Source organism: Octopus bimaculoides, chromosome 1, assembly GCF_001194135.2.
Source record: "Octopus bimaculoides isolate UCB-OBI-ISO-001 chromosome 1, ASM119413v2, whole genome shotgun sequence".
Classification (NCBI taxonomy): Eukaryota; Metazoa; Mollusca; class Cephalopoda; order Octopoda; family Octopodidae; genus Octopus; species Octopus bimaculoides.
Window position 1 is genome coordinate 41,106,462 of NC_068981.1, and position 10,569 is coordinate 41,117,030.

Sequence of the window (10,569 nt, forward strand, 5' to 3'; positions counted from 1 at the left end):
CAGGATTCATTGGAAATTTTTTTTTTCGTTGAATGAATTCCTGTGACATCCAAATATGCTACAGAATCCTTTTTGGGGTCCGAAAAATGGAGTGGGGTGAGGTCCTCGGAAATTTCACCCACCCCTATCCCGTTGATCTTTTCAGGGTTAGGGTTTTAGGGAAATCTGTCCCGGATTCATTAGAAAAAAAATTTTTTTTCCTTAGTGAATATTGAAATTCCTCTAATCCAAGAAATAGGAGATCAATTGTTCCTTTCCACAAGATTACTGATTTTGTGCCATCGGGCAACATGACATATGGAGCAGGGCCCCAATGAGGCTTTTGAATTTAGCATTGCTGACTCTGTTCGTCATCCCTACGCCTGGTTTCCTCTCTCAAATGCTTTGTTTTTCCTGTGACTCAGGGAAACCAGACAAGGGAAGGTCTTTGATAAATTTGAGACTACCGTAAATCAGTTCTAACTGGAGTTATTATCTCATCTTTTGCATGGCATTACTTACATTATACTTACGATATTTCTCCAACTTTCGAAGCAAAAAAAAATTTGTATGACACAAACTCAGTGAAGGGGAAAATTATGTAATTCTTACTTTTCTTGCTTTAAAAAATAAGTCACCAATGTATCCAAATAATCGTCTGCTTGAAAACCACCACCTAAATCCTTTTAGTCTAGATGAGGAAATCTTGATATCAGTCAGCTGTAAAGACCAGAAACAAGATTTGGGTCACGCCCCTTTTGTAAAACAAAAACAACACCCGAAATGTAAACTGTCAGTTAACTCCAAAATAAGTCTTCTTACTGCTTTATTGTCCTGGTCTAGCCTTGATCGGGAGACATATATGATCAAAGACATTCTATGCTGGACCAAACTTTTATTCCTACAGAATATCTAAAACTACATTATCCAATATATCTCTGTTTTTAAGACAGCAACGTGTATTTTAAAAGAATATTAGCAGGCCCAACAACCATGTAGAGGTTCTTTTTCACACATTTCAACAGTTAAACTTTATTTTGTTGCCACCCCTGCTTCTTGTGCCGATGAATAATTCTTGACTGACTTCTCTGACAAGCACCCGTAGTAGTAGTAGTAGTAAGGTCGGTTGCTCATCATTGCCTAACAAGCATGATGGTTCATTTGAGACTGTGGAGGTGAAGTAAAAAGGAATTACTAATTATTGTTTCTCAGGTCAACGCTGAGTGAACAAACATGTTTAAAAGCACCTCAGCTGCAACCAGCCTGTCTTTTATGAGGCATTAAAAATCACATGATCTAATGTGTCCTTCCTTCATAAAGATGGTGGAATGTGATCTAAGGGAGGTTTGGGTGCCATCTCTAGCAGATATGTGAGAGGGAATTTTCGTTTTCGTTAGCATCTTAGATTATTACATTTCTTGCTACTTCTTCATTAGGACATTCTAACATGTTACAAAGGAGAAATATTCTGATAAATGTAATTTTAACTGGTACTACTTGAAATCGAAATACTGTTTCCTAATTCTACAAAAGGAAACCAATAATGGATCAATAATTCTAATTAATTCAGAATTTGTTTCAGGACTTCTAAAATGAAAACACAAGTATATCTGATTGTCATTATTGTTGAATTGCTTGGCTTAAACTGGGATGGGATGCAATTAGCTTTTGTTAGTTACTTGAATAATGGCAGTATTGTGTCATGTTTAATAGCAAAGGTTATGTCATGTCTAGTGGAAAATACTAGATAGTGTTTGGTTTTATGTGTGGCCATAGCTATAGTTCCAGAACTCAGCAAACTGATGAGAAACACATGCTGACTTCAAGGAACAAGAATGATTCTATGGTGAGCTATTATTTTTAATAAAGAGAAATGGATTGCAAGTCTTGTTCTGCTGTTTCTTTCCTTAATTTGTAAACAATAATGTATTCCTATCAACCTCCTTTCATATCTGGAGTTGAACTTTACCCTGGCTGACATCTTATATATAGTTTTACCAGATTTGGGATCAACTCAACAGTAAGAAATATTATGTAAGCTAAGCAACGATGTCATGCAGTTCATGATATACTTTACACCTTTAAAGTCTAAAGTCTAGCTCGGAAATCAGGATTGTACACCTGTCAATCTGGTAGTGGTTTTTGAATTGACCAAAATGTTTATATTTTGACAACTTCCATTATTAATGGTAATTTTGTTGCTGAAGAAATAACTTACTAGAGATTGTGATGTTTTTGATGACTAGAATCATTTATAGTGATAATGAGATGTTAGCTTCTGGTAAGTGTCACAATATGTTCCTTAAAGCTTAATGGATTTTCAACCAGACCTCTGTGTCTTGAGTCCACATGTAATCACTTGATTTTTGACTATTACTCAGACATAAGTGGGAGCATTAAGTTAAAAGATGGCTTGGAGTGGCTAACCTTATAAAAACTGATAGAGAATATTTGCTTCTGTTTCTATTTTTATTTTTGTTTTAGTGAACAAAGCCAATCTGATATACACTGTATTGTATCAGTGGAAGATAAACAAACCACCGTGAAGACAGAAACAGGCCACATACACAACTATTCCTTTGATTATTCTTTCTGGTCATTTAATAAAGAAGATAATAATTTTGCTGATCAACATCTAGTTTATGAATCTTTAGCTGCACCCTTACTGAAGAAAGCTCTGCAAGGATATAACATCAGTTTATTTGCTTATGGTCAGACAGGTAGTGGAAAAAGTTTCAGGTATGTATTCTCCACTGCCATCATTATCATCATCATCACCATCATCATTGATATTCTCTATTTGAAGTAGTATTTTTGTCATTATGAAATTCTGAATTTATTACCATTCAAAATTGAAATCATCTCTTGTCAGTTGTTTAATGTATTTTAGATATCTTTATTTATTTAATTGCATTCATATGGACATCTATAGCTAGTGGTGAGCCTCCAGAAAACTGCAATATGGTTGCAATTACCAGCTGAATCACTGCACTTGTTAATTGTACTTTTCTCTGCTTAATACAGTTGATACTTCTTATTCATATCTTCACATTTCTTGAAATATGTGTCACAGTGAAACAATGCCTTTTTCTTTTTGGCATTTTTCTTTGCAGTTTAATTTTTTCTATGATTCATTTATGTTTAATTTATTTATAATTTTGTATTGTGTGTAGACATTTTAATCTGTGCCAAATTTTAAAGTTTTAAACTCAAATTTTCTTTTTGTTTAGTATGATGGGTCACACTGAGGAAGAAGGTATAATTCCAAGATTTAGCAGAGAACTTTTCTTAAAAAGCCAAAATACTGAAAATATTAAGGTGTGTGTTTTTATTTTAGGGTTACTTCATTTGTCAGAAATAAGGGGCAGTAAACATTGAAGATGTACAGAAAACAGATTCCATCACATGCCAGGGGGAAGAACTAGAAGTAGTTAACAGCTTCCACTACCTAGGCAACCAAATCTGTAGTGGGGGTGGTTGCTCTGAGATTATAGTGGCTAGAATAAGAATAGCCTGGGTTAAGTTCAGGGAGCTCCTACCTCTGCTGGCAACTAAGGGCTTCTAGCTCAGGATGAAAGGTAGACTGTATGATGCATGTGTGCGAACTGCCATGCTACATAGCAGTGAAGCATGGGCCATGGCTGCTGAGGACATGTGTAGGTTTGAAAGAAATGAAGCGAGTATGATCTGCTGGATGTGTAATGTTAGTGTGCATACATGACAGTGTAAGTGCCTGGAGAAAAAAGCTGGACATAAGAAGCATCAAATGTGGTGTGCACTGGTATGGTCATGTATTATGTATGGATGAGGACAGCTGTGTGAAGAAGTGCCACTCCCTAACTGTGGAAGGAACCTGTGGAAGTGGTAGACCAGGAAGACATAGGATGAGGTAGTGAAGCATGACCTCTGAACATTGGGCCTCACAGAGGCAATGACAGGAGACCGAGACCTTTGGAGATATGCTGTGATTGAGAAGACCTGGCAACTAAAGTGAGATCGCAGCCATGGCCGATGCCAGTGTTGCATGTCCATCCCATTTAAGAGTACCATTGATGCATTGGGTGATATGCTTGAGAAGTCCTGTTGAGTCAAGTAAAACTAAAATTGCAGCTGTGGCCAGTGCCCCTTGACTGGCTCCCATTCCAGTAGCATGTAAAATGCATCATCTTAACATGGCATATTTTCTGTAATGGTGTGCACATATCTCCAACTGTTTAATTCTATGTCATTTCATGTTTCAGGATCAACTTACATATTTTGAGCTATTTTGCTTGAAGTCTTACTTGGACTTGCTTTGTTTTAACACCTAACATTTTACAGAACTTTCATCCATTTTTACCCTTCAGAAATACTATGCTTCTTACATTTCCATCTAAACAACAACGTTATCTAGTATTAATTTGTTTATTGGCAGTGTCCAAAGTTTTTAATCTCTTTGTTATTCATATTGGCATCAACTGAAACTGTGTATATAGTGTAATTGAATTACACATTATACTTCCCACTTAATATTGAGTTGACACATACCTTATATACTATTCATGTTTATTTCATTAATGCTCCTGGGTTTTAGAGATTCATACTGCAGCAACTTTGGCCATGGTTATGCTTATCTCTAGATCTCATTTAAAGCTTAACATTTCTAAAAGTTTTGATGTTCTAAAGTGTGAATCAATATTTTTCTGAATAGAACTTCTATTTTAAGACTAGGGACAAAAATGAAGAAAAGATTAAAGACTGTATTACTGAATACTAATTTGAATCTTGAATTGTATACTTAGTCATTAAAGATGGTATAAGTAGCTCTCATGAGTCCATACTCTGATTTTATTGAGTTATTTTTCTGAATCTACAAGCATGAGAAAAAATTTTCTCATGACTCTGTGGTTAAGAAGCTCACTTTGCAACCATGATTTTTGGTTCAGCCCCACTGTGTGGCTCCTTGGGCAAGTACTATAGCCCTGGGCCAATGAATGCCTCGTCAGTGAATTTGGTGGACAGAAACTGTGGAAGTCCATCATGTATATGTTTGTGTGTCTGCATGTCTTTGTGCTTGTATTGTGTCCTTACTCCCACCTCTTGACAACTGGTGATAGTTTATTTACAATCCGCATAACTTAGCAGTTTCACAAGAGGCCAAGAGTATAAGCACCAAACTTAAGAAAATAAGATCTAGGATTGTTCTATTCAGCTAAAACCCTTCAAGGTGGTGCCCCAGCAGACCAGTGCCTGCAGCAAGTAAAAGACAAAAGACAATAAGCTGTGTATATTACATGAAGTATTACACCTTTATTTCTATCCATTATAGAATATTCTAGAACATTCTACCTGTTTGAGCTGTATCTTGCACAAGCATTCAAATTTATCTCCTAACTAAATTTATTGTTTGTTCGTTAGTTTTAGATTTTAGTAATTTCTCTTCTTTTGCACATTATGACTGTTGTAACACTTTCATACTGGCATTTGAGTACTCCATTCTAATAGTTTCAGAATATGAATTATTTATATTTCATGGCTCATTTCTGTAATTTGTTTTCTTGTCTTTTTAGTTGAGAGCAGACTTTCTTAGCTCCATATCATGTCACATCTTGTTGCAGCATTTTCTTACCTTTTACATTATCAATCATCAAATTAAACTAGCCATATTTTTCCCCAATGGTACATTGATGTACTGTACTGTTGTCGTTCAGTTCAAAATTCTACGTTTCTTATTCTTTGAAAGTAAAACAGTAAAAAACTTACCTTTTATTTTAATTCCAGGTGAAAACTAATCTGGAGATCAGTTTCTTTGAAATCTATAATGAAAAGATACACGACCTTTTATCATCAAAGAAAGACAAAGCAGACAAAAAAATCTCTGTAAGTTTAGAAAACATAACATTTTACTTTGATTTTCTTTGAATTCTTTAACATGATTATGTTGTGTTTAATTAAATTATATGAGGACTTAAGGTTTGGAGAGCCCAGCATAAAAGTTGTGGAGAGAGTCATAGCCCAGCTAATTAGGGAGAGAATTAGTCTAGATGAAATGCAGTTTGGTTTTGTGCCAGGTAGAAGCACCACTGATGTTATATTTCTGGTAAGGCAACTGCAGGAGAAATACCTAGCCAAAGATAAACATCTGTACTTGGCTTCTGTTGACTTGGAGAAAGCTTTTGACAGAGTCCCCCAATCCCTTATCTGGTGGTCAGTGTGGAAACTAGGGATAGACAAGTGGTTGGTGAGAGGTGTACAAGCCTTGTACAGGAATACTACCAGTAAGGTGAGGGTGAGCAACAAGTACAACGAAGAATTCAGGGTACAAGTAAGGATTCACCAAGGATTGGTGCTCAGCCCCCTCTTGTTCATCATAGTCCTCCAGGCAATAACAAAGGAATCCAAGACATGCTCTCCTTGGAAGCTCCTCTATGCTGATGACCTTGCTCTAATAGCTGAATCACTGTCTTAACTAGAGAAGTTCTAGGTATGGAAGCAAGGTCTGGAATCAAAGGGCCTTAACGTTAATTTAGCAAAAACCAAAGTCATAGTAAGTAGGAAAGGCAGACGAATCACAAATCCCTTCAGGTAGATAGCCCTGCTCAATCTGTAGAAAAGGTGTAGGTAGAAACTCCATAAGATGCACCCAGTGTAAGCTTTGGACACATTAAAGGTGCAGCAACATTAGAGGAAGGTTAACAAGGAAACCAACTTTTGGATGTGGAAGGTGCACAGGTACAATAAATGCTGAAATTGCACAGAAAATAGACTCCATGAACTGCCAGGGGGCAAGCTAGAGGTAGTAGATAGCTTCCATTACCTTGGTGACCAAGTTAGTAGTGGAGGTGGATGCTGCAAGACGTAGCTGTGAGAATAAGATTAAGCTGGGCAAAGTTCAGAGAGCTCTTACCCCTGCTGGCAACAAAGAGCCTCACTCTCAAAGTGAAAGGCAGATTGTTTGATGCTTGTGTGCAAACACCTATGCTGCATGGCAGTAAAACATGGGATATGACAGCCGAGGACATGCGTAGGCTTGAAATAAATGAAGCCAGTATAAATTGCTGGATGTGCAATGACAGTGTAAGCATCTCGAGAGAAAAGTTAGACATAAGAGGAATCAGATATGGTGTGCAGGAGAGATGACTGCACTGGTACAGTCATGTGTACGGATGAGGACAGCTGTGTAAAGAAGTGCGGATCTCTAACTGTGGAGGGGACCTGTGGTCAAGGTAGACATGGGTTGAGGTGGTGAAACATGATCTTCAATAGAACTAGATATTTTTCTTGATTGAAGTAATAGTTAACAGCAACTCAGGAGTTGCTGTTAACCATTACTGTCTCTCATTCTCTCTTACTATTATAAACCACAAGAAACCAAATTATATGTAGGTTTTAGATTGATGTGAAGTCACCATCTGCTAACATGCAAATAACGGATATAATTCTTCTCTGAGACACAATCCATCTCTTCTGTCTAAGCCATACTCTTTAACTTTTCCATGAAAGACGGTGTTTGCATATATGTAGAATTCATTCTCCTTATTATTCATTTCTCTCTGTATCACCTGAATATCAACAATAACTTCCTGTTACTTCGGTTCAAAATCTTTTTCCCCGATTCATTTATGTTCATTTGTTCTTTATACTCCTCCCTAAACTTCATCCCTGACCGACTCCATACAAAATTCAACTAACACCTACAAGAAAGTCCTATCATCTATGGAACCATACGGCTACTTGCATGCATGTGTGCAAGCATGCACACATACACACACAGTCCCTTTGATTAACTGTTAATGATTCATTACTACTTCACTAATATGTTTCTTCTCCCTTTCTCTTCTATTGTTACATCTATCTCTATCCCTCTGAACTATCTATTTGTCATTTCAATTGACCCACCTTTCACTTTTTGCTGTATTTCACCTTACAGACCCTGCACTAACATTCAACTTAATCCTTCCTCCTCAGAACTGCAATCCTCTTGAATTCCCTACCTGTCCATTTCTTTATCATTAAATATTGACCTACAGATATACATGCTAAACATCAACCACATCCAGTTCATTAGTCTCAGAAGTCTTGCTATGGTCATAGACAATGCTGCTCTTATTTTGATTAGCTTTAAAAAAAAGACATGTTAATAATGTTACAATTTTTTGATTTCAGTTAAAAGTTCGTGAACACCCTGTTTTGGGCCCTTATATTGAAGGACTTTCTACATTTGTAGTTAATTCCTTTGAAGATATTCAGGTAAGCCAGTACTTTATTTTTCTACATTTTTGTTCAAGAATTAGGCTCTGTGGATGATCACCTATGCAGCAGTTGGTCGATCAAGTTGGGTGGGAAAGCATGTTCTGGTCCCACATCTGAAACAGCACTGCAACATGTTCAGATATCTTAGATAACATCCAAACAAAGGCCACCTGACTAATTGACAGAAAGTTATTCATTGATATGCTCCAACTTCTGGATTACAGACATGCCATCTCCCTCTGCCTTTTTTATTGCTGCAACAGTGGCTTCTACTCCTTTGAGATAGCAAGTCATATACCTCCACTAAGGCATTTTCAACTCCCTTGTCTCCCCCCCCCCCCTTCGTAACCTGCTTCCAGTCTCCATGCTAACCACTACACTTAGCTATTTCTCTATAGAATGTCACATCCCTGGTATTCCCACCTTTCCATTTTTCTCCACATTGATCTTGCCAGTCATAGAGGGCCTGCAATGGCCATGGGCACAGCTCCCTTCTCCAGACCAAGTAAAAATAAAAATACACCTGTATTTCCTTGGGAAGAAGAAGAAAGCATTGATATGAACTGAGGCTACAGAGCATTGAGGAGGCAAGACAGATTAAGCATATTAGCTAATGGAATAATAACATTTTTTTCCCTTGGTAAAGTATGTTGTTTTAATTGTCCCACAACACAGAAAGTAGAATATTTCAATATATTATAAATAAACACTGCTTTGCAAATATTGAATTGATTCAGCCTTCAAACTAGCAAAAGGATTGATAATCCACTCACATCATTTTTCATTCATGATATACAAGCCTAGATTTGTACAACTTTTGTTTGCATTAGTGGTATATTGGTTTCTTTACATTCAGTGGAATTTTACATTATTCTGTAAATGGTACCCCAAACAAAAAGGCTTATAGTTTATTGCAGTGCATTAAATTTCTTTCATAATGGTGATATTAAGATTCATATGTGGGGATGATATGAGTTCATATACACGTATGATATATGTATTATTTTAGTCCAGTTAACTGAATTACATAATCTTGTTGGAAGTGGGTTTGAAGGGCCACATATCTTACGAAGAAAATTGAAATTGTTGTAATCTGAAAAGGAGAAGAAAGAAGAGATACAATTACAAAATGAATGGATAATGTGTCACAGAGCATAATATAAATGGAATGTTTTTCAGTAATAAACTTGAATTATATCTTAAAGTATTAAAAACATAAAATATAGGCATTGTCTTCTGAGCCAACAAAATTTGTGATTGACATATTTCATAATTAATTCCTTACTAGTGTGATATTTTCAAGTTGTGAACATTCCTTATGAGGACACAAAAGTTAAAATTCCTTTTATATAATATGTTAGCTGAAAGGATTAGAGAAATTTTGAAAATTAAAAAAGTTTGTATTACTACTTTATAGTAAATTGGTAGAGAATCATGAAATGAAGGATTTGGTTCTAATTTTGTTGTATTGGAGAGCTATGATTGAGATAATGAATCTAACAAAGTGAGAAGGAATGTGCTGTTTCAGAAAATCCTGGTATGAAAGAAAAATTTTGGTGATGAATGGTGATGTAATTAATGTAACAGTCATTTAAATATCTGGTCATTATATATCAGCTATTAAATATCAACTCTACCTGGTTTTCCATATATTTTAGACTTGGATTGTCCTTGGCAGCAAAAATCGTGCTACAGCTTCCACTGGAATGAATGATAAAAGTAGTCGATCACATTCTATTTTTACAATGGTACTTACCCAAACAAAGGTAATGTATAGATATTCTGCATTTTCTTGCAAATATTGGAGTTTAACTTGTATTTATAAATTCAATGATTATTTTTCCTTTATATTTTACAAATGATTTTCCCTACAACCATTGGCTTACTTGTTGCTGCAGATATCATCTGTTGGCTTTACAGTTTTATTTTCTACTTAACTGAATGATCACTAATCATTTCTTATCAAGCAAATCATATAGAAGCATCCAGTTTAACATGAATTATTTGTCCATGAACTCAGTACCAGATATGATATAGGTTAGGATGAATACCTCACTGATATTTAATTAATCCTAACTGGAAAATTAGTTTATCATTATCTTCAGAGCTAATTTGCTATTGTTTTGAAGTTATTAATTATTGAGGTGATCCCATTAAGCAGCATTCTGGGTAAGAGTTTTCTACTTTAGCGTTTCATTGACTAAAGCCTAGTAAGTAAAATTTTGGAAACAGAAAATGTGGGGAATCCCATTGAAGGAATATAATCAGTTGGACTGGCTCATGTGCGGGCGACACATGATATCTTTCGAGCGGGATCGTTTGCCAGTGCCCCCAGACTGGCTCATGTGCGGGTGACAC

General features: G+C 36.0%; 1 protein-coding gene across 1 annotated transcript in view; it reads left to right on the plus strand.

Annotated features, from left to right (window-relative positions):
• The window catches only part of LOC106878933 (kinesin-like protein KIF14), a 52,095-nt gene that overhangs the window by 1,382 nt on the left and 40,144 nt on the right, over nt 1-10,569 (plus strand). The window contains exons 2-6 of the mRNA XM_014928298.2: nt 2,464-2,718; nt 3,210-3,297; nt 5,740-5,838; nt 8,125-8,208; nt 9,870-9,977. Coding sequence (XP_014783784.1) covers nt 2,464-2,718; nt 3,210-3,297; nt 5,740-5,838; nt 8,125-8,208; nt 9,870-9,977 — 634 coding nt within the window. The remainder of the gene's footprint in view (nt 1-2,463; nt 2,719-3,209; nt 3,298-5,739; nt 5,839-8,124; nt 8,209-9,869; nt 9,978-10,569) is intronic.